The sequence below is a fragment of the Melanostigma gelatinosum genome, assembly GCF_949748355.1.
Source record: "Melanostigma gelatinosum genome assembly, chromosome: 22".
NCBI classification, from domain to species: Eukaryota; Metazoa; Chordata; class Actinopteri; order Perciformes; family Zoarcidae; genus Melanostigma; species Melanostigma gelatinosum.
In genome coordinates, this window is record NC_136655.1 from 16128293 (window position 1) to 16154014 (window position 25722).

A 25722-nucleotide genomic window follows, 5' to 3' on the forward strand; every position below is an offset into this window, starting at 1 on the left:
CCCAGAGAGTGGCGGGCTTTGAAGTTCATTTGATGTATTAGCCAAACGGTGGGAATATAACCGTCACGTGATGCTATTGGGCCCAAAAATACTTTTCCCTCTAGACTTACTTTGGGAAACAGCCGTCTGAATGTCAGCGGATACTTTTCCCTTTTTTAGGTGAATCAATTTCCCAGTACAATGTATGAATATAACTGAGGCTTTATTTAGTGTTTTATGTTGTGACAGAAGCCCAGGCTCCAGGCTTTAGGTCTGAAGTTCACCCAGCAGCCACATGTTGAACTGTAGCCTGTGGTTGACGTGAAGACACGCTGACTGTGTGAAACAGGCCTTTCCCGTGATCAAACAAAATCAGTGCCGATTGTGACTTCACCCCCACGTCCTTGAGTCATGGACCGTTTTAGAAAACGAATCAAAACCGAGGGGGGTGAACGCATTGTCTCGCGGCTTCCTTTGTTATTCAAAAATGTCCTGGCAGCAGTGAGTCCAGAGCTCTGGGATTGGACCGGACTGGGTCTGCCCCTGGTTCCTCCTGATAAGGGGAGGCAGGGGCAGGGCTCCGGGGCTGCTGCACTGGCTGCTAACAGCAGAAGGCTTTGGCTGAGCACGGCACAGCATCAAGCCACTGTGGGAGACGAGACAGACAGAGAGAGAGCGGTAGAGAGACACTGAGCTACAACCCTACAGCCAAGGAGACTGCAGAAACACTCTCTCCCCCCAAATCCCCAAGTCTGCACAGCGAGGAGAGAAAGAAGCAGTGGAGACAAACAAAAGCATTCTTGGTTTTCAGTTTAAGAGAAGAAAAAGAAGAAGCAGAGAAAAAAAGGAAGAAGTGAACAATACATTGGGCGAGATCATTTAACTTACTTGAGAGAGAAAGTGAAGGAGAAAGGCGTGACAGGACGGCGTCGGTCAGCGGTTGGGCTCGAGCTAATCATCATCCGCCTCCAGTTACGAAGTAACGGATTGTCGCGCTGCATGAAGGATAAGAAGTGGGCAGAAACAGGATGAGAGCGACTATGAGGATCACGTGGCTGCTGCTTTCACTCAGTGAGTAGAACTGGACTTAAATCTACACCTGGGAGTGATGGGTCTGTGGGTGTCATGATGCTGGGACGTGGCCTTTTCTCTGATAGTTGTAAAATGTATTTTAGGATGTCCATGGTTGTTTTTGGGGGAGTGAAAGCAGTTGAAGTGTCTCTGTGCAGCAGCATCATTTAAACGCTGCAGGGCAATACGGCTGCTTTTAAAACCAACAGGTGCTGTTAGAATGATCGATAAAACAGTTGTGATGTATTCATGTAGAATTACTCCATTACCTTTAAAATTATGCATTTTAAATTGGCAAATTATTTTCTAAATAATAATTTAGAAGTATTCCAACAATAATTACCTCACATATCAACAATACAATTATACTTTATTTAAGTTATGTAGCAATACAACCATTTTTTTAAAGAGCCCCTCGCCCCCCCCCCCCCAGAAAACATAAAGTATCAAAATAAAAGTAATTTTAAAAGTAATAAAAGTAATTATTCTAAAGACAAATGGCCCTGTGAATATATATTACTTTAGATGTTTTATGCTGAACATTCTATGCAACGAGGTTAACAAGTATCCCTTTAATGGAGTAGAAGTATGAAGGTGTGGGAAATTGAAATACGAAAGTAAAGTATAAGTATCTCTTAACTGTGCTCGAGTACATGCACTTCCTGTCATTATGCAAGTGATCGGCCCCTCGCTGTGTTATCTCGTCGTCTTGTTGGACTTGCTGGTGAAAGTGTGAGCGTCATGTCGTAGCTGCTGGAGCTGGAACTAGTTTGAACTACTTTCTATGCCGTTGACTTTTAATCCAATGGTTGTTGTTGGGTTGTGGGCTGTCTGCTAGTTTGACCTGAGAGGGTTGTTTTTTGTTCTATTCACGTATATGCAGTATTTCACAAGGAGAAATACAAAAACAAAAACTGAATTTTGAGTGACAGAAATATCGCTTTTAATCATCTGGCAGTGACTCCCAGCTTGGGAACCACTGGTTAAAGTCATATTCAAATAGGCTACATTCAAACTAACAGAAGACTTTGTGACTTATGTTTTTGACTGAAAGCAGGATTATATCACCTTTAAAGTGTTTTACAATAACTACCCAAATAATTCAGCTGTTTTTTAACTTCACAGCTCCACAGATTTCATGAGATCTTTTACTGTACAATGTAGGCCTATACTTTACTACCCCATACACTGTTTGTTTTTTACATGTAGTTTACGTCATACCTTAGATAACATTGTGTACAGCCATTTCATCTCAATTTTGATCATGAAGCATAATACCAGATAAAAGATACACGTTAGTATAATACTTCATATAAAATCTCTTGAGGGGACAAGACGGGAGGGGTGTTGAATGCAGAAAAGCTTGGATGGCTCAGTTTGTGGACACGTTCAGTCTCTAAGAAGCAAAGAGAACACAGAGACCCGTCGGTGGACGCTGACAGAGGAACGCTGCCAAACTTGAAACGTGCTGCAAACCAGGGTCGCTGCCAGTAGCCTTTTTGTCCTCGTCTTGCTTCTTTGTGCACAAATTGAGCAGAGTGAAATCCTCTACATTGAACAGCAAACCCCCTACTTGTTTTAGTTTTTTTACCCTCCTCTGCGCTACAGTTTGGGAAGCAGACTGTTGCTGTGTGGACTGTATTGAATCTGTAGGAAAGTAGTAATCGCACAGTAGGAGTCAGAGCTGGAACATCTGCCCCTCCACCATCCCACCGTTAGGGCTCCCATCAAAGCCCCCCCTCTTCCTCAACATCCACACACACTCACACACACTCAGAGAAAGTCCTCCAATAGCTGTGGACACAAGGGCCCTGAATAATGAAGCGCACCCCTGACCTCACTCCCTGGCTGAGAGGCGAGGAAAGTGTTTTCCTTTCATTATGCACCTGCCGCTCTCGCCACTACAGTCGGTGGATTCAGATGGGAGGCCTTCACTTTATTTTTTTGATTGTGTGAAGAAAACATGTGACACAGGCCCCAAAAACTCAATCTGAAGGCTTGTCAGCACTTTTTCCGAAAAATAAAAAAGCCTGACACGTTTTTTGTGCGTGTGCATCTGCGTTTGTGTGTTTAACGGCCTGTTATCACAAGAAGGGCTCGGAAACCTAGACATTGCAATTTTTTAGCTGAAGAGTAACTTTGTAACTGACCCTTTGTCAGAGCTATGTTACCATGGAGCCCACACTGTCACTAACTGCATTCCCTGAAGAAGTGTGAGAAACAGACAGAAGGGTCTAAAATATGTGTTTGAGGTATATATCCAGGATCAAAACCGTTTGAAAAAGAAATCACCTGGAGATCCAGACAGAAGACAATGAAATGAAGGAACATCACTGTTCCTGTAGACCGGGGCAGACTGGGGGAAAAGTGGCCCGGGAGTTCCTGTCAGACCGGCCCACTCAATACACGGCGCGTTGCCCACTCAATGCATCGCACCTATCGACCAGTCAGTGGCCTACTTGGAAAAATACCATACACGTAACATTATTTTGGATGATTAGAAAGAAATTATATCATATATGTTTTTTTTACAACATTTGGATCCACCAATTTGCCCGGATGGACAGATTGAATAAAATAATACTGGCTATTGTAACACTCCGAGGTAGGTATAGTTTGCTGGATGAATATGCTGAACGCTGGGCTATAACAGATGGTTATACGCAGTGCAGCTGGTGGAACATGTACTAGGTAGGGCTGTGCCACATCCAATCAATTTCAGCAAACATCCCAGAATGATTTAATGCAAAACAATAAAGGTATCAAACACGTATTACTACTTTGCAGTTAAACATTCAACTTTTATTCCAACATGAAAAAAAGCAGTAAATAACACTTTGACAAACACGTCAGGACATCTTATTTGTGTCACCCACACAGGCAATTCAGTATAATATAACAATATATATATATCATATATTAATATATATATCATATAATAATATGCTGTATAATATAATGATATATATATCATATAATAATATTCACTGTAATATAAAACACACACACACACACACACATATATATATATATATATATATATGTGTATTTATAACTATATATCATGTCTCAGCAGGTGCTTCATGTCCCTCACTCCCGTAACTGTCCGTGTTGGATCCGTCCCCGTTTTAAAAAGCTAAATAAGTTATTAGCATGACATCATCCAGCTAGCCAAACCTGTCTGGTGTTCAGCTGGTGGAGAAGCTTCGCATGTACTGCTTCCCTTTCCCGCGAGTCTGCTGTCTGATTGTGCAGTTTCTCCGCCATATTCTGGGGGACAAAATTGTCCAATATAAAGGCTTCGATGTCATCATGACTATTGTTTCACTGCAAATTGGTATCATGCTTCCTGCCATTAGAATGAACATGTATTTCTACTTCTGTCTGCTTATAAGCAGTTTTCAGTGAACATGCCATTTCACTTTCTCCACTCAAGCTTCTATAGCGCAGAGAATCCTGCTAACTGCAGCTACTTGCATCTGAAAGTTAAAAATATAGCCGGGATGTTCAAATCAAAGATTCAAAACGGTGCAGCCGAATTGAATCATCAAACGCCTGAAGGGGGTTTAAATAAACCATTTGGATCCTGTAGGAAGAAGGCAGGATCATCAGTTATCAGTCCTCTCCAGGACTTCCTACCCCTACGCAGACCGTCTTTCTGGTGCGTTTGCGGGTTCATGACTTGTCCGTTTCCTACAAGATAACAGGCAGCCGGGGTTCCCGGCCTGTCTGCACACCAGCGGCCCGGGGAGACGCTGCCCATTTGGCACACTCGTCTGGTGTCTGCGCTGGCTGGCGTACATGGAAGAGAATGTAGAACAATAGATGGGGGTGGAAAAAAACATGATCAACATCCCAGTTCCCAAGGAGGGCGTGGCGGTCGGAGACGGCCTTGAGCCAGCCTCTCCACTCAGCCACCGCGAGGCTTTCAATCCAGCCGCATGGTGGAAAACAGGCAGAGGAGAAGTATGATATTTACAGAGCAGGGTCGGTCAGATTTCTTTCAATTTGCCTTTCATGACATGAAAAACAATGTGCAACGCCATTATTTGGTATAAATAAGGATTATGAGTTATTACGATGAGAATATAAATCATCTGCAGAAAAAGGGTTGTGTTGCTTAAAAACCCCAAAATGAGTCCTGGGAGTTCAGAATCTAGGTGTGATTCACAGCAAAAAATATTTTTCAAGTCAAATCAACTTACATGTTTTTGGTCATTAATAACCATGGATTCAGTCTCATAATTACAGGACGAGTTTACGAACAGTCAATGGATTGCTCACTGAGCTAATCAAATGTGGTTTTATATCGTTAGCTTGCTCGCATTTAAGTTTGGGTTAAAAGGCGTTTTCCTTTCTAATTTGATGAAAGTTACATGATAGCGGCTCGTGTCTTACCATTATCGTGTCTCAGATGAGACTTTTTCCCTCAAATTTTGGAAATTTCTAAACTTTTTTTTCCACCGTGTTTCAACTCAGTTTTTAATGAGCGGTGCTCAGTTGTTGTCGGCGTGATGTAGTTTAGTTGTAATTTGGAAAGGTTTTTCTTCACTTTTTATATCAACCATGCTTAATGTTTGTCTGCAGATAATTATCAAATGTTTGATGTCCACGAGTCCTTGAACGCCCCATTAAATCAGTCCCTGCTTGCAAAGAAAATACAGTTCATTGTAATGGATAAGCAATCTCAACTCTCTGCTAATAGATCTTCACAGCAGACTGATGTGTGACGAAAGCAGTCAAATCTAAATCCTGGTATGTTTTGGAAAATGGATGGCAATAAGAAGGATTTGTAGTTGGCGTGACTCTTCATGATTTATAGCAGAATTGATGCCATCAAGAAAGAAAACTTTGTCAGTTATTGTTTTGGTTTTCTGTTCAAACCCCTTGGAAATACAACTCACATTCCTGACGTCCCTCGAGGACTCCTGAAGGTCCGAGGCAGCCTTTTTTTTAGGATCTGTGTGCTGTTTAGAATCTAGATGCAGTGGGTCTTGTTATTAAAGGCCAGGCATGGCTGGCATGTGGAAGTTTCCTTCAGGGAGGAACCTCTGCTCTCTGTAAAGCTGAGCATTTCATCACTGTCTGACGCCGCAGATAAAGAGCCGCTCGCCTTCACCTCTACTGTAACCTCGCACTCCCTCCCTCTACCCAGCATGCCGCGCTGCACACCCATGTGTCCATTAATCAGGCCCGCGGCTGGTACCGTGGCGGACCTTCGTTCACCCTCCTCCTCTCCGTCATCCCGGGCCTCCTCATTCCTCTCCTCCCCTCATCTGTTGCTCCGTACTTTCTAAGCACTCTTTTTCATCTGCCTCATCACTTTGTGTGAACTCCCCTCACTTCTCAGGTTTTAGGAAAACAGAAAATGTCTGCTGCTCCATTAGCGGTGAGCAAAGTGTGTGTGTGTGTGTGTGTGAAATGAAACATGCCTACACACACTGAGCCTCTCCGAAAGGATTGGTTCACCAAAATAACAAAAAACAAACCTTTTATGGTATCTAGCCAAATACTCTATTTTAATTTCCTATGTCATTTATAGGAGCCTGTCATCCTCATCACTTTTCTGTTTATAGATATGTGCTACACTATATATTTACTGTGAACCACACCTCAACTGTCACTGGGCTACTTTATCTTACACAGCAAGACAATTCTATATTTGCTACAATATAACAATATTTTGCAACAATATGTTTTATTTGCTTACATTTTTTAATTGTCTTTCATTCTGTTCACACATTACAACTATGTAAAAGAGTGTCTGCTCCGGTCATATTTAGCTATAACAGTACTGGTAGTTGCATGTATTACAATGTGGCTTAGTGTAGAGAATAGAATATTAGCTAAATAGAGATCTCTGAAATATGCTACTTAAGATAGCGTATCTTAGAGATCTCTACTTAGCGAGACTTCTTAGGCTACATTGAATATTTGAGACACTCCAACTGTAATATTTGCTCTTGTAACAATTTGATCATTCGACACACCTTCAACCTCAAGGAGCCGCTTGGTTCCTTTTTGCCGACTTTCTTTGCTTTCAATGTTCGTCTTTGTTCAGCACCTTTTCAACTGTCCTTATCTGAAATGCATGATGTCATTTTCCAACACAAACACAGCTGTAAAAAAAAGAAGTGGCAACCAAAAAATACAAGAATAATTACACATGAGCCTATAAATATGTACAAATCAAATGACGATCGCTCAAACAAAATACAGTAGAAAAATATAAGAATCATATTATAGTCTATTTAGCCTATGTGTAAAGCAATTGTTTTCCAGCTCATTTTTTACACAAAATAAATCACAAAAAAATATTAACATTTCAAGGTTTTAAACATTTCAAAAAGTGTTACAGTCAACAGACGTACATTAGATTGTGTGTGAAAGCCCCACATCATCATGTCTCTATTTGATGTGTCAGTAAAAGCTATGTTGCCGTAAAATAAAAGATGCTCAGAGACTGATCGATAGATGCCACACTGTTCATCTACATATTAATATAGCACATAGCTGTTAAATACACCGCTGTAGTGGGTTCAGAGACTGTCCTGCTCAATGTAGCTCATTTATCTCAGCGGAGGTGTGTGTGTGTGTGTGTGTGTGTGTACGCATGTGTGTGTCATGGGGGGGGGGGGGGGGGGGTTGTTACGGAGCTCTAACATTGAACTTTTACCATCGGCTCACCCCACAGCTCGTATAAACACACATACCAGTCTGGTCTCCAAGGACAGGGAGTGTGTTGTTTGTGGATAATGTGTGCAAGGGTGCGAGTGTGTGTGTGTGTGGTCAGTCATGTCCACATGGCCATGAGATTGAAGGCATCTCGAAACCCTCTCTTCAGCCCCCCCCCCCCCGTCTCTCCTCCCTTTCTCTCGTCTTCTTCTATTCCCACCGAGTGTTTTTACATTCACAGCTCATCACCTCCCTTCACGGGAGCGCACAATGTAAAGCGAGGACCCCTCCTTCCCTCACCCCCAGTCCCACAGAGAGCTGAATTACCTCTCTCAATGGGACGAGGATGGGGGCAGTCGAAACCCTGAAAAGGACCTCGGCTGCAGTGGGGTGGGGGTGGGAGTAGCCTGTTCTTGCATGGTCGCACGTGGGGGCCGGAGGGGCCTTTGTGTGGGCTGTCACCAAGCTAACGGGGCAGCTTTGTCCCGCCGGAGCTTTGGAGCAACAGCTACATTTATCATTTATTTATTTACTCTCCTCCGTTTGGCGGGACCAGCGCATGTTCATGCTCAAACGCACATCAATCCGAGGGTTACAGTCAGGGTGGCTGGAAGGATAGCCGGCACGCACACACACACACACACACACACACACACACACACACACACACACACACACACACACACACACACTCATATGCCCGTTTTACTACACAATACAATCCTATTACAATTATCTCTCAGTATACTCTACCGTCGTGTTACTTATGTTCAGGTGTTCCTGTTATTTTGTCCACCCCATTCCACATCTTAATATTTCGTGTGCAATATGTTTTTTATTACTTTTCAATATCAATGCAAATATAACAAGTGCAGGATCACTTTTCCTCCTCTCGTTTCTATTAGGCACTGGTGCTATTATTACTTCTTATACACTTTATATGTTTGCTGTTGATTTAATCTTGTGTTGTTGTAATTCACTTTTCCTATTTTAGTGAATACATATTTATCTAACTCTTTTTGCTATTCTATTTTTCACTGGAGTAAGATACATTTTTCTACAACTTATTATTCAATTGTTTTTTTTGTTCGTATTCTGTTGTAATTTTTAATCAATCTCTGGCACAAGAATTTCCTTCAGGATTCCATCTTATTTTATCTTGACTGACCTCAACCCCATCCAACACCACCCAGAACACGGACTGTGAGCCAGACCGGATCACCCAACAGCGGTGTCGGACCTCACTGACGCTCCCGTGGCTGAATGGGGACAAACGATACCACGTCCCCTCTGTCTCTTCAGTCTTATCCCCTCCATGTTGCGGCCTGTGTGGGGCCTTTATTTACAACATGGCAGCCAGGGGAAGGGAGGACAATTCAACCAGTCTCCACCCTCTGGCCACACTGTCAGCAGGTTCGCACCGACAGCGGGACCTCCTATGGGGAGGTCAGGGAGGCAGAGAGCACCCTTTGACCTCCTCTGGACCTCCACTTAGTCTCAGGGAATAATGATCATTTTCGGTCGAATGCTGCAGACAAACTTCCCTGTGGCACTAATGATGGCGTACACCTAAACGAAAGTGAGAACAATAGAAACAACTGGCAGAAGACCAACGACAGTCCCTTTAGTCTATGCTTATTACAGATAATCAACAGAAGTGTTTCCTGTCACTGAAGTGAGCCAAGAAGTAGAAGGAAGAGCCAGGGAAAGGAAGGCCCGTCGGTTCTCACACGCTCTACTGTCTGACCCTCACACCGGGGCAGGTCACACGATGCGACAAACAGCGTAGCAACAGGGACTACGCTCTCAGTAAAGGTGCAGGAATGAGCTCCACACACTCTGTGCAGACTGAGGTCACAGAGGCCACAGGGTTCAGGGCCAGGAGGACGTTCACAAAGCATGGATAGAAAGTAGACAACTTGTTCTTGGACTCTATCTGGGAGTGATACGCAGTGTTATGCTTCTTTTTAGAGTAACTTGGGACTTCTGAAGTATCTACTTTTGCTACTTTAGTTCTGTGATTTGAATAGAATGAAGTTACTTTTGTTGTTGTTATATTTTTAAAGCAGAATATGAGATAAAAAAAAGAGGACACAGTCTTTCAGTTTTGGGCAAAAGGTTTTTCTTATGTTTCGGATCTTGAGTGGATAACATGATGCTTTTTGAAAAAAAGCCACATAATTCCTTTTTGCTTATTATTCAAATACCTCTTCATACTACTGAACGAAGTATTAGTTGATTTTGGGCCACTTGGGGGCAGTGAAACAACCTGTGAACACAATATTGTTGCATGTCCCCTTGTTTTCTGTCATTTCGACTGGTTCTATCAAAATTAAAAATGAAATGCCCCGAAAAATACGTTCTTATACAACTGAACTGCATTCTCAGTTAAGTTTTGAGAGAAATGTATTTTCTCGCTGATTACGGTCGCAGTTTTTTTTAACACGTGGTTAAAAGAAAGAAAACATCACAGTTTGGCTTAAAATGTGTTATATTATCTACGTTATGGATGTAAAGTCAAATTAATCAACATTGACTTCCAGTTTCGTACAGGACACAAACGGTGAACTCCTGGGTGAAAGTCCTGTGTTTGTTTGGAAACGTACTTGTCATAACTCAAATACAAACCCTGAAAACATATTTGGCAATGCAGTTTCACTGTATGGAAACTTAATGTTTTGGAAACCAGGCTGGCTAGATAGGTTGCTTGCAGTTTGTCCATCCAAGCTTTTGTTTTGCTGCCTGCTGCCACCGCTAACTTTCACATTACACATCATTATAAAACCATCAAAAACAACCTATGACACTGATAGCAGTCGCTGTTGCTCGCTAAGAAACAGATGCGTCAGTGACAGCTCGGGGTCAGCGGGGGTCACACCAAAACAAGAAGCTTCACCTGGGGAGGGAGAGCGTGAGATGAGAGACAGCAGGCTGGAATGAGATGCGAAGACATCTCACCAGAAAAACAAACTCCTGGCAGATAAAGTGTAGTTAGCAGGAAAGATTTGGTCACTGCAACAACTCAATGTGTCAATCTGCAGCCCTGCGTCATCTTTGGAAAACACACACTTAATTCCAACTTCCGTGGACTGAACTGGGCTCAATCAGTGGAGTCCTCTGAGCGGAGGACTCCGGCAGCCGTACTCTCTTAGTAACGGCGTTTGCGGCAGCAGGCCGAGGGCTGATAAGTGACGCGTCCGTGCTTTTTAGAGACGGGACAGCCCCGGCTCCACCGGCCTCCACTTGAATTTATCTGCTTACTCCTGACAGCGTTCCTAACGCTGCCTTCAAACACTGTGGGAATTGCGGGCGAGAGGAGCTCGCGGGAATCTCCTGAAGGGTATGCGGGAAACGTTTTCTGTGTTTTCCCAGTTTTCAACATGTACTTGAAGATTAATTCAGTGATGTTCTTTATTTTTCATAATGTCCACAAATCCCATTAAAAGACCAAAACCATACCTGTATACCATCTTCTTCCTTGCGTGCCGGAGAGCTCCAGTAAGTCAGCATTGTTGGCAGTGAAAGCAAATGAATACGTCCACGAAGAGTCAAACTCTGTATTTTCCTCTGTGACTTTTCTTTTTTTAGATTTATCCATTGATAGTTTACAGAGGGCGGGGGTCTGAAAATCATGATTAGCCGTTCGCGTTCCTTTTAATGTTGAGGGTCCCCTTTAAAGGGGACGTAGAGGGGGTACACACATGTGCACTCTGTGTACAATTCACTTTTGCGAAACGAATAAAAAAATAAAAAAGAATAAAGAAATACCTGTGTAACAAAGAGATTCTGGGCGAAACAACCATGGGAGCCATTTTACACACTGCAAAACACAATTATACATGAACTAAGATCATATCTAGAAGAATACTATAAGTTTTAACTCAATAGCACGTTTTTTTGGGCAAAAAACTGTGTACTATGGTCTTTGTATTGGTCTCATGAGAAAACGCAGAGCGTCCATGGCGGATGCAGCACATCCAGCAGGGCCGTGATTCGACCCGGCGTCGCGTAGCGTTTTCGAAATTACTCTCTTTCAAACCGTTCAAAAGTTATGGATATATATGCCAACATCAGCCACAGGTCACCAGAAAAATAATTGGGTAAAAAAACTTACGTTTTGATGGTTTTGGTGATGAAAAACGGAATTAATCCATTCGATTTTTGCGCAGCTCCATGCTGCTGTGTCCCCCATAGCGTCTGTGGCCAAATCCCAATGTCCCCCCTTACGGACTCACGGACTTTGAGGCTCGCTCCCGCGAAGTCCGTGAGGGTTGAGGGATGTCCCACTGTCAAATCATCGAGTGTTTGAGGGCTCTCTCGCAGACATTTTGAGCCCTTTATGAACACTTTCCTTAAGTCAGCATGGTATGCTGACTTAGCCAAAGGGAATTACCCAGAAATCATTGCAATGTGACGTATTACGCCATTGAGTATGGGTATGCAATTTTCGAGCAGAGGCCTAAAATTAGGGCTAGGGCTTAAGAGGTTTTAACAAAGGTAAAACTAGAGCACCGAAGGTGGATTAATCCGCCGCTGAAAATAGTCCCCAACAAATGCACATCTTGGGAAATGAAAGCCACCCATCGCCATCCTCCATTCAATGTAACCTAAACACACCATCTTGTTTTCCATGACCACTTGTGTAGCGCAGATTCGTACGATATCCACTAGCACTTTGAATACGAAGTATTTTGAAAGTCAACATTCAGTCTTAACTAATCAGAAGTTGACAAAACAGTCTCACCTCAAGGTCCATTGAGTAGCTGTTCCGGAGCTTTCAGCCATGTCACATCGGCAGATTCAGCTCGCTCTGTGACCAACGGACCTGTAGGCGTTAACACATTTTGTCATATGAGAATTGGCTGTCACGGTCCATGAACCGTGTTATCATACATAGTGATAGTAAACGGTACTGTGTGTAGGTCATAAGGGACAGGGACTGATGGAAACACTAAATGAACATGGTTACTCATCTCTTGTATATTTGCACCACACTTGTGTTTTTGCATGGTTTAACGTTTTCATCCCAAAGATTGCACACAAACACAGCAAGCAGGTGGATTTCCTCGTTGATTTTCATTGTCATCGGCTGCTAAATGTCAGGCATTCAAGAATCTAAAATAACACCGTGTGGTTTATAAAGTGACTTTCAATGAGGGGAAATACATGTGATTTGCAATAAAAGAAATATTACATAATATTACATAATATTACATAATATGACATAATGTACATACCATTTAGAATGACTACGTGTAACCTCATGTGTCACCACGCATGTATGCTGACGATCCAGCGGGGGGGGGGGGGGGGTAAGGCCATTGTTTTCTGGCCGTGGAGCCAGGCGAGGATTGTTCACGGGGCACTCCAAGCAGGCCGTGGTCGCGGGTGTGGCGCTTCCAAGTTTATTGTGTGCAGCATCCTGTGCCGGTCACTATAAATAGAGCAACAGAGGAAGACGAAGAGCTGCAGCCGAAGCTTACAGCTGTTTGAAAAAAAAAATGCAGGACATGCAGGAGCAGAGGTCGACATAGCTCAGACTTCAGAGGACTCCGCTAGATTTGACTTAGACTAATTTAAAAAAAGGCCATTATTCTTAATTAAAGCTGCACCAATCTGTGTTTTCTATATATCCAATGGTTATTTAGCAGCTAAAGAGACACATTTTTCTCAGAAGTTGGTGGAGAACAAAACAGAGGAATAAATATCGGACTTGCATTCTTCAGGTGGACAGAAACACTTCTCCAAATAAATGTCACTGCTCCCATGTCTGCTGGATGTGTAAATAGTCAACATATTCATACCAACTTTATGAGGCGATAGTATGTCAATGTTGTGTTTTGTAGCTTGTTGTGCTGCCCCTAAGTGGCCACAAAATCTGTCTATGCAGGTTTCGGTAAACCACTGCCACTGATTGGTTTGTTATAATAAAATAATAATTATGTTTTGCTCACTCCCTAGGCTTCCTATTTCTCAGCGTCTGTTCAAACGCAGACAGCCAGAGTACTACTTCTGTGACAACGAACGCTCCCGTCACGAACAACGTCACGAACGGGCCATCGACCACGCCAACAAGTGGCAGCACATCTGGACCTCTTCCAACGATGCCCAGTAAGACCGTAACTATAACGGCTCTAATATCCACAAAGTCAGCTGCTGCGGTCACCACGCCCGCTATGACTGCGACATCCAAGCCTACAGACAAGCCAACCTCTGCCGGACCACAAATGCCCCCTGTCACAAACAACACACCAGCACCTCCCATGTCCTCTGGGCCCCTCCCTACTACGAGTGCCACTGCTGCTGCTGCGACCCCGGCCCCCAGCTCACCAAAGAACGTGGCCCCAGCCACAATAGCTAACAGCAGCGGCGTTTCAGCTGTAACCCACAAGGCCACCACAATGCAGACACCTGAAGCCTCCTTACCCGGTAAAACATCTGGGACTGGAGGGCCCACCACCGGGCAGCCTGGCAACGTGGGGACAATCGAAATCACAAAGGTCTTGACGGTTGCCCCTACGTCGGGGCAACAGTCTGTGACTCACACCATCATCCCCACCAAGACGAGCCAGGACAGCAAAGGTAAATCCCTCTATATGCACAGCACACTCATGATGGGAATGACTGAGGGTTCATTTCAAACTTTTAATGGCCCAAGTCGCCCAAAACAGTTGACTTGAATCAAAACTTGTAAATAAATTAATAAAAAACAAATGCACAGATTGACTTTATAAATATGAATGATTATTGGAGTATTTCTTCTGGTAACTATTCAATCTGGTGGTTTCATCGAGACAAAGAAGATAATTTGAGCTCATTATTTCAAATGTGCATGCCTGCTTTTTCAAAATGACACTGAGCTGACAAAAGAATGTTAAGCTGTTTAAAAAGTGATCGTCACTGATTGGCTCAGAGGGGCCTGTATCACCAGAGGTGTAGACTGAAGTCACACGACTTGGACTCAAGTCAGACTGGAGTCATACATTTGATGACTATAGACTTGACCAAATAAAAAAAATGACTGGGACTTTAACACTAACTTCCCGTAATTCCGTTCACGTACAAAGACTATGTACTGGTCAACAAGTATGCAAAAGGTGTGGCCGAAAATTACAGGTGTTGAGAATGTAACTCGAGTGAACAGACTGAGATCGAGGCGTTTAGCTCAATTCAAGCAATAAGGTTTATTTGTAACAGAAGTATTATGTCCAGCAGTTAAACGTGCACGGACCCCAGGAAAGTGAAAGCTAAAAGTCGCTTAAGACAGAGTGCGCAAGCGTGTAATAGGTTCTTCTGATGGAAGCCTATTGGTTAAAGCAAAGTTGGAGGCGGATCTGTTTCTAGCTTTCAGACAGCCTGTTGGAGCACTGGGCATCTTCACCCACACTGGCTCACGTCCGGATCCCGCCTTCTCTGGAACGTCAATGTGTATGCATGTTGTTAACACTTAAGGTGCCGGAAAAGGGTGCAGTTCTAAGCTATTTTGAAGTCTCTGTGTGAATAGATAAAGAGAACTCTTCTCCTACTCTAAGATGGCAGTTTCCGCCCTAATCTGGTGGTTTAAGCAAGTGTTTCTTTCAGGGCCACTGTATCTGTTTCTATCGTGCGAACAGGCGACGGAATGCCCTGCTAGGAGTTTTTGACCTACTTACAGTGACCTCACAACTCCGCAATATAAGCTTACAAGTACAGCGCATATTATTTAACATTGAATGAATATATTTTATTTACACAGGCAGTGATGCAAATGGCATTACATTTGATGAAGAGCACCTTATCACTTGTTTAGGACTTGACACTCAAAGTTTAGGACTTGGGACTTGTCAGTCTTGACCCAGGACTTGAGAACAAAGATTTGAGACTTACTTGTGCCAAATGATCAACAATGATTTTGTCCCAGCTCTAGGCATCACTATCAGGGGACAATATCTTTACCGTTGTCGCATTGTATCTAGTTGAAGGTGGCGAGAAAACAACTGTGGCGGTTACAGGCCACGAGCAGACAGTGTCGAGGGCCACAGAGCTAACTGGGAACACAGTGACCACCAGCACCCCCTCCAAGGCAGGACCTCCTGTACCACAGAGCTTTGGTACCAAAGCTGGAACTACGTCCCTGCAAACCTCCACAACCACAACCACAATCCCCACCGCCACAGCCACAATCCCCACCACCACCAGCATCACCAGCAGCACCACCAGCAGCAGCATCACCAGCAGCACCACCAGCACCAGTAGCACCGCTGCAGCTCAGCCAAAGACGTTTTTGGTAAGACACACTGTGACAAAAGGGAGTTAGAGTTAGTGTGTTCACTTGCCTTCACTTTACATTAACATACATCAGAAATGCTTTTGACTGACGTACTGTTTTTCATTCATTTATTTTGCAGTATTCTCTAAACAACGGGCACGAGGTAAGATTTTGCTTTATTTGTAATCTGTTTCAAGCATCAGACTGTTTCCATTCACCCAAACAAAACAATGTGACAATAAACACAGTTTGTGTTCTGAATTTCAACGAGCCTCTGCCATTGTCCTAAGGCAGCCCCACACCCTTTCCACTCCTTTCTCCATTGACATTTACTCCCCAAAGTTAGAGAATAATCGTGCAACATCCTGCAGGAAGAAAAAGAACAATAAGTCATGTTTTATATGCTGTACCATCGAGTCCTTTTTAGTGCTACAGCTTTTGCATCAGTTGCCAATGCATCTAGTGACTTGTGTTGAACTTCTGCTTATGTGTTATTCTTCAGGTAAGAAAAATGTAATTATGATGTACTTGCTATACTGCATCACAAATCCATTGACAGCACTTTGCAGCCTATGTGTAGCACTGATTATTAATTATAAATATGCAGCGACCTTCCTAAGGGAAGCCTCACTAGAATAAACCTCAGACAATTACACAAAATGATAGTCAATCGACAAAAAGTGTGTGGACACCACTTTACATGACAGTCCATTTAGCCGACGCTTTTATCCAAAGCGACTTACAATAAGTGTGTTCAACATAGGTGTTCAAGAAAACTACTAGTCACCAGAAGTCACAAGTGCATCTCCTTTTTGAGACAAGCATCTAAGAGCATAAACGAGAGCAAAAGTACAGAAACAAACTAATATGAATACAATAAGTGCTAAGTGGAAGGCTCAGGGCGGATGCATGAGAATTAGATAACCTGACACTTCTTACAGTAATCAACAGCAGAATCAAACATTACCAAGGCAACAACACAGAGAGTTATAAACAATATACACAAGCCACAAACTCACATATTACAGCTAAGGAGAGGCCGCACAGTTGTAACACACCGCGAAGCCGCACAATCAACGGTGGCTGCTGGGCATTACAATGGAGGGAGAGAGGGTGTTGTAGCCTCGTACTGTTAAAGCGTAATATAACCAGTCCACTTAGCCTCTCTGTCCCACTATAACCAGTCCACTGAGCCTCTCTGTCCCACTATAACCAGTCCACTGAGCCTCTCTGTCCCACTATAACCAGTCCACTGAGCCTCTCTGTCCCACTATAACCAGTCCACTCAGCATCTCTGTCCCACTATAACCAGTCCACTCAGCCTCTCTGTCCCACTATAACCAGTCCACTGAGCCTCTCTGTCCCACTATAACCAGTCCACTGAGCCTCTCTGTCCCACTATAACCAATCCACTCAGCCTCTCTGTCCCACTATAACCAGTCCACTCAGCCTCTCTGTCCCACTATAACCAGTCCACTCAGCCTCTCTGTCCCACTATAACCAGTCCACTCATCCTCTCTGTCCTACTATAACCAGTCCACTCAGCCTCTCTGTCCCACTATAACCAGTCCACTCAGCCTCTCTGTCCTACTATAACCAGTCCACTCAGCCTCTCTGTCCCACTATAACCAGTCCACTGAGCCTCTCTGTCCCACTATAACCAGTCCACTCAGCCTCTCTGTCCCACTATAACCAGTCCACTCAGCCTCTCTGTCCCACTATAACCAGTCCACTCAGCCTCTCTGTCCCACTATAACCAGTCCACTTAGCCTCTCTGTCCCACTATAACCAGTCCACTCAGCATCTCTGTCCCACTATAACCAGTCCACTCAGCCTTTCTGTCCCACTATAACCAGTCCACTCAGCCTCTCTGTCCCACTATAACCAGTCCACTGAGCCTCTCTGTCCCACTATAACCAGTCCACTCAGCCTCTCTGTCCCACTATAACCAGTCCACTCAGCCTCTCTGTCCCACTATAACCAGTCCACTGAGCCTCTCTGTCCCACTATAACCAGTCCACTGAGCCTCTCTGTCCCACTATAACCAGTCCACTTAGCCTCTCTGTCCCACTATAACCAGTCCACTCAGCCTCTCTGTCCCACTATAACCAGTCCACTCAGCCTCTCTGTCCCACTATAACCAGTCCACTCAGCCTCTCTGTCCCACTATAACCAGTCCACTTAGCCTCTCTGTCCCACTATAACCAGTCCACTCAGCATCTCTGTCCCACTATAACCAGTCCACTCAGCCTTTCTGTCCCACTATAACCAGTCCACTCAGCCTCTCTGTCCCACTATAACCAGTCCACTGAGCCTCTCTGTCCCACTATAACCAGTCCACTCAGCCTCTCTGTCCCACTATAACCAGTCCACTCAGCCTCTCTGTCCCACTATAACCAGTCCACTGAGCCTCTCTGTCCCACTATAACCAGTCCACTGAGCCTCTCTGTCCCACTATAACCAGTCCACTTAGCCTCTCTGTCCCACTATAACCAGTCCACTTAGCCTCTCTGTCCCACTATAACCAGTCCACTGAGCCTCTCTGTCCCACTATAACCAGTCCACTTAGCCTCTCTGTCCCACTATAACCAGTCCACTCAGCCTCTCTGTCCCACTATAACCAGTCCACTGAGCCTCTCTGTCCCACTATAACAAGTCTACTGAGCCTCTCTGTCCCACTATAACCAGTCCACTCAGCCTCTCTGTCCCACTATAACAAGTCCACTCAGCCTCTCTGTCCCACTATAACCAGTCCACTCAGCCTCTCTGTCCCACTACAACCAGTCCACTGAGCCTCTCTGTCCCACTATAACAAGTCTACTGAGCCTCTCTGTCCCACTATAACCAGTCCACTCAGCCTCTCTGTCCTACTATAACCAGTCCACTCAGCCTCTCTGTCCCACTATAACCAGTCCACTCAGCCTCTCTGTCCCACTACAACCAGTCCACTGAGCCTCTCTGTCCCACTATAACAAGTCTACTGAGCCTCTCTGTCCCACTATAACCAGTCCACTCAGCCTCTCTGTCCCACTATAACCAGTCCACTTAGCCTCTCTGTCCCACTATAACCAGTCCACTTAGCCTCTCTGTCCCACTATAACCAGTCCACTGAGCCTCTCTGTCCCACTATAACCAGTCCACTTAGCCTCTCTGTCCCACTATAACCAGTCCACTCAGCCTCTCTGTCCCACTATAACCAGTCCACTCAGCCTCTCTGTCCCACTATAACAAGTCTACTGAGCCTCTCTGTCCCACTATAACCAGTCCACTCAGCCTCTCTGTCCCACTATAACAAGTCCACTCAGCCTCTCTGTCCCACTATAAACAGTCCACTCAGCCTCTCTGTCCCACTACAACCAGTCCACTGAGCCTCTCTGTCCCACTATAACAAGTCTACTGAGCCTCTCTGTCCCACTATAACCAGTCCACTCAGCCTCTCTGTCCCACTATAACCAGTCCACTGAGCCTCTCTGTCCCACTATAACCAGTCCACTCAGCCTCTCTGTCCCACTATAACCAGTCCACTGAGCCTCTCTGTCCCACTATAACCAGTCCACTCAGCCTCTCTGTCCCACTATAACCAGTCCACTCAGCCTCTCTGTCCCACTATAACCAGTCCACTCAGCCCCTCTGTCCCACTATAACCAGTCCACTCAGCCTCTCTGTCCCACTATAACCAGTCCACTCAGCCTCTCTGTCCCACTATAACCAGTCCACTGAGCCTCTCTGTCCCACTATAACCAGTCCACTTAGCCTCTCTGTCCCACTATAACCAGTCCACTCAGCCTCTCTGTCCCACGATAACCAGTCCACTCAGCCTCTCTGTCCCACTATAACCAGTCCACTCAGCCTCTCTGTCCCACTATAACCAGTCCACTTAGCCTCTCTGTCCCACTATAACCAGTCCACTCAGCATCTCTGTCCCACTATAACCAGTCCACTCAGCCTTTCTGTCCCACTATAACCAGTCCACTCAGCCTCTCTGTCCCACTATAACCAGTCCACTGAGCCTCTCTGTCCCACTATAACCAGTCCACTCAGCCTCTCTGTCCCACTATAACCAGTCCACTCAGCCTCTCTGTCCCACTATAACCAGTCCACTGAGCCTCTCTGTCCCACTATAACCAGTCCACTGAGCCTCTCTGTCCCACTATAACCAGTCCACTTAGCCTCTCTGTCCCACTATAACCAGTCCACTTAGCCTCTCTGTCCCACTATAACCAGTCCACTGAGCCTCTCTGTCCCACTATAACCAGTCCACTTAGCCTCTCTGTCCCACTATAACCAGTCCACTCAGCCTCTCTGTCCCACTATAACCAGTCCACTGAGCCTCTCTGTCCCACTATAACAAGTCTACTGAGCCTCTCTGTCCCACTATAACCAGTCCACTCAGCCTCTCTGTCCCACTATAACAAGTCCACTCAGCCTCTCTGTCCCACTATAACCAGTCCACTCAGCCTCTCTGTCCCACTACAACCAGTCCACTGAGCCTCTCTGTCCCACTATAACAAGTCTACTGAGCCTCTCTGTCCCACTATAACCAGTCCACTCAGCCTCTCTGTCCTACTATAACCAGTCCACTCAGCCTCTCTGTCCCACTATAACCAGTCCACTCAGCCTCTCTGTCCCACTATAACCAGTCCACTCAGCCTCTCTGTCCCACTATAACCAGTCCACTTAGCCTCTCTGTCCCACTATAACCAGTCCACTTAGCCTCTCTGTCCCACTATAACCAGTCCACTGAGCCTCTCTGTCCCACTATAACCAGTCCACTTAGCCTCTCTGTCCCACTATAACCAGTCCACTCAGCCTCTCTGTCCCACTATAACCAGTCCACTCAGCCTCTCTGTCCCACTATAACAAGTCTACTGAGCCTCTCTGTCCCACTATAACCAGTCCACTCAGCCTCTCTGTCCCACTATAACAAGTCCACTCAGCCTCTCTGTCCCACTATAACCAGTCCACTCAGCCTCTCTGTCCCACTACAACCAGTCCACTGAGCCTCTCTGTCCCACTATAACAAGTCTACTGAGCCTCTCTGTCCCACTATAACCAGTCCACTCAGCCTCTCTGTCCCACTATAACCAGTCCACTGAGCCTCTCTGTCCCACTATAACCAGTCCACTCAGCCTCTCTGTCCCACTATAACCAGTCCACTGAGCCTCTCTGTCCCACTATAACCAGTCCACTCAGCCTCTCTGTCCCACTATAACCAGTCCACTCAGCCTCTCTGTCCCACTATAACCAGTCCACTCAGCCCCTCTGTCCCACTATAACCAGTCCACTCAGCCTCTCTGTCCCACTATAACCAGTCCACTCAGCCTCTCTCTCTCCCACTGCACTCCTCAAATTAAAAAACGTTGGAGCTGAATGAGGCTCTGCAGTCACATGGTGCACTGAAAGCAGAAGTCACTGCCGGAGTATCCTCCATTAGCATGTTAGCATTTAGCGTGTCAGCCAGACCCAACATGCACCTCTTGGTGAGGCAACATCCAAGGTGTGTTTGATTTGGGTCACTCAGCGTGCTCACTGGGTGGTGCATTAAATCTGTCATTAATAAAGGAAGATGCTAACTTTTTTTTAAACTATGCCAAAATACAATAATACTAACTATACCCTGCAGAGGGCAGACACACCAGCAACTTCTTCTGTGCTGCGACTGCTGACTCATCTCCTTTCGGTGTAGCGGGATCTTTAAATGTGACTTTTGTTTCTAGAATGTAAAGGATGCGAGTCGAAATGTAGTGAAGTGCAATACTTGTGATAAAAGTAAAGTAAAATGATCATTTAAAAAAAATAAAAGTACAATTACACAAACGAACTGCTTGGTTCTAGTAATGACAGTAAATGTAACTTGTTACTTCTATCCCTGGTAAAATGGGTGGTAAAAAAGCTGGAGAAAAAATGGACATTTCCTCTAAATTATCTCCCAGGTAAATATTTAAGTAAACTAGTCTGAAAAAAACACGAATACTTCCCACCAGTGCAGGAGGCTCTGGGCGGATCCATCATCAGGAAACAGTGAAGCTCGCTATAAACAAAAAAAGGATTCCAGTAACTGGGTGGAAAAAGTGTCTTCAGTGGGAACCCTTCCTGCCTTTCACTAGTTTCCTTCTTTCCCACACCTCTTTCATACACTCACCCTCTCTGTCTGACGGCCTACACAGCTGTGCCGTTCCATTACACACCAGAAATAAACCCACACATCACAGCATAGGAAGATATGACATCAGCCGTCACTTTTGACCTTCCTGTCCAAACTGTGACCGCATAGAAGCTTGGCGACGGCTCAGCTCGGAGTCATTCATGGAAAAATAGAAAAATGTCAAGGATTTATTATTTGCAGAGATGTTTACAGCTGTGCCCCTTTTCACCTTCAGAAAGAGGGGGATAAAGATCTGGTGGAGCTGTGCAGGCGGCTGATGGTCAATTTGCAAGATGGGAATTGCACCCTTACATGGCGGCACCACAACGGCAAAATACAGTTCGACTGTGTGGAGATAAATGGAAAAGGTGAGGCATTGTCCTCCCCTTTGGAAAAGTCACATTCTGTCAGGTTGAGGTTGAGGTTAGAGGCCAACTGAATTTTCTATCTGCTAACAAATACACCTGAATGTATCTCACAGTGAAAACCAGCCTCGCGACCCAGTACTATGAAGAAATCACCAAGGTAAGGGTTAACACATGGAATGGTCAGCATATTGAAACACTTGCAGAGTGAGTGACGGGCTCCGCGCTGTTAAGAGATGTCATTCTGTTATTGTATTCTCTGCTTAAAGAAACCAACGGATAGCAAAACCCTGATAGCCATCCTGGCCTCCAGTGGAGCTCTGCTGATCATGATCGTCATCCTCGCCGTTTGTGCCTCTCACCATCGCAAGCCGTACAACGAGAACCAGGTCGGTGGAGCGCTGTGCTACAAAACGTCCCGCAGGGGTTGACCCTCAAGGACTCACATTACTTCAGGTTTTCTTTTGGCCTGTGTGGACGAATAGTGTTCCCTCTGTACCAACCAGTGGTTGGTCCCGTTTTGATTGATTGTTTTCTATACTAGTGTAACAACATGAGCAAAGACAACACAGCTGTCGGCAGTACTCAACAGTACTCAGCCTGCTGCACACATGCCGGGACAAACTTCCCCCTTGATTAGAAGATTTATGCATGAAAATGAATACAAATGTAACTGTAAAACGTAAAAATGTCAATGCATAGACTTCGAATTAGTCAAAGTGACTTGAAGAGAAACTTATTTTCCTGCTTGGACCCTATTCTTCCATGTTTTTGTGTCTTAAGTGACTAATGGGGACAACAGTCTTTGAAATGGAGTGAGAAGCTGCAGCCGCCGTACAGGCTGCAATGTTATTCCTCAATGTACGTCCACTTAAAGTGCTTGTTTTTGCCGCAGACAGGGTCAGATTGTTATTAGTCTCTGACAACTTTACAGAAAGAACTTTGCAGAGATATAAAACCTTTTTCTTTTACCCGTCGCTTGATTCGCTCCGTTTGTCATTTGCGTGTCTCGCTCAAGGAGAAGTCTCGTTCTGAAATCTCGCATCGCATCCACATTGTAGAAATCCACTATTCAGAAAAACAAACTCTGACAATACCAGCACTCCTCTCAGACTCACACCCGTTTCCACCGTAGTCTTCCGGCAACAAGTCACCTCTCACCGGATTTACGAACGAGACTTTTCCTCGAGCGCGACTTGGTTAGACGGACCAGATCGGATCAAGTGAAAGGTAAAGAAAAAGGTTATATTTCTCTGTAGGGTTCTTTCCATAACGTTGTCAGACATTTCGAACAATCTGAGCCTGTCAGCGCCAAAAACAAACACTTTTAGTGGACATACTTCAACCAGACATAAAATCATGCAAAAATAGAAAATAAGTTTCCCTTTAACATAACTTAGCAGTATCAAATATGAATACAGCTTTTAGAGACTTTGTCCCTTTAATCCCTGCAGCAGCACCTGACGGAGGAGCTGCACACGGTGGAGAACGGATACCACGACAACCCGACGCTGGAGGTGATGGAGGTGCAGCCGGAGATGCAAGAGAAGAAGGTGGCGCTGAACGGAGAGTTCAACGACAGCTGGATCGTCCCCATTGACAACCTGCTGAAGGAGGACATAGTGGACGAGGAGGACACGCACCTGTAGAGAGACGACCAGGGACGGAGGAGGAAAAGGAAGAGGAGGAAAAGGAGACGGCGACAGAACAAACGCAAAAAACAAACAAAAGAATCCAAACTTCTTGCTCCATGCCAGCCCTTATCTTACACTCCTGACCCTGGAGGTTGTTGTCCCTGTAGCCAGAGAAGACAAACACATACTTCCTATCCAACAGCCACGCCAAGTCTGTTTGATATATTTCTACTCTAGTTTGATAATATATACATGAAGATTAAAAGTATCAAAGCCTTTGGGGATGAAGTACCAATCAAATAGTACATGGTGGCCTTTAAAAAACTCCACTAAATCATTCCCTGTTTTGACTAAACATTTGTTTTTATAAGTGACTTCACACAATTCACTCTGAAAACTCTAAGCGCTCCAGACCAGACAAGAAAATTGTGCCTTTTCATAAAAAAAAGAGTTGATTTGTACACAATCACCTGTAAATAAAGTATTTTCAAGTTATTTTCTGCGAGTGAGGAAGAGTCAGGTGACGTTGTTAAACGGATTGCTGGCTCCGGAGGCCCGAGGAGGAGGAAGCTCAGAAGCACCACCGACGCCGGCTGCCTCCGCAGCTCCAGACTTACTGTTAGACGCAGAGGACCTCGGGCCGCTTCTCCGCTTTTGGCCGTGAAGGTGGCGCCGGTTAACTTCATTAAGAAAGACGATGTCCACTAAGACGCTTCTTTAGGTGAATAGAAAAAAGACAAATGGGCTTTTAATCCACAGTGCTACATTTTGAGGCCAGGGTGTACGGAATGCCCGGGGGGACAAATCACAAGTTTATTTTGTTTTGCGCTCTCTCGATACATTTAACGTGAATACAAACGAGGGGAAAAGGTTCCAGCTTTCTTCATAAAATGCGAAGTCCGACATTGGAGACGCGTAACCGCGGTAACTCGTGCCACTCATGTAACCAAACGATGATTTGTGAGAATCAGAAAGACTGAATTTGTTTCTTTATATATATATATATATATATATATATATATATATATATATATATATATATATATATATATATATATATCACGCCTAGTTACTTCAATTGAAGCGTCTGCCATCATCTTTTATGAACGCCGTCGTCATTACCGCGTTGCATTCTGGGATATTTATGCCGGCGCAGTTCCCAGTGTGAGCATTATATAATATTTCACCAGAAATAGTAAGCAATTCACATACTGTTGGCTTCAGACATACTGAAACACCTGTTGGAGTGCTAAATAGCATGCTAGTGTGGAACGCTTTGCTTCTGGCCCCTCTGGTTTTCCATACATGGAGGATATCGCTCAGTATTCTTTAAAGAAATATTTCCATTGGTTCAAAAATGTCATGAGCAACACAACATAAGCTTGATTACTGACGTTGATCTGGTATGACTAGTAGCTATTCTGCAGTTGTATAACAAAAGTCAAACAGGAAGTTGACACCTACAGATATGCATGTTGTACTCTGCTGCCACATTCAACTCGCCGATTGAAAATGTCTTTAAGAGCAACTTACTCGACAGAAATGAAGGGAAATGGAGTTGTTCATTATTCTGTATGTACCACTTGAGAACACATTGTCCTGCGT

The 25722-nt window shown here is 44.7% G+C and overlaps 1 protein-coding gene across 1 annotated transcript; it reads left to right on the forward strand.

The window, feature by feature from the left end:
• The first annotated feature begins 689 nt into the window (after nucleotides 1–689).
• On the forward strand, nucleotides 690–25056 carry podxl (podocalyxin-like). Its single transcript, XM_079294075.1, has 8 exons — nucleotides 690–1050; nucleotides 13687–14307; nucleotides 15681–15991; nucleotides 16113–16136; nucleotides 22354–22486; nucleotides 22600–22643; nucleotides 22753–22872; nucleotides 23938–25056. The coding sequence occupies exons 1-8, from the start codon at nucleotides 1008–1010 to the stop codon at nucleotides 24130–24132; spliced, it is 1491 nt and encodes a 496-aa protein (XP_079150201.1). The 5' UTR covers nucleotides 690–1007; the 3' UTR covers nucleotides 24133–25056.
• The last annotated feature ends 666 nt before the right edge of the window (nucleotides 25057–25722 follow it).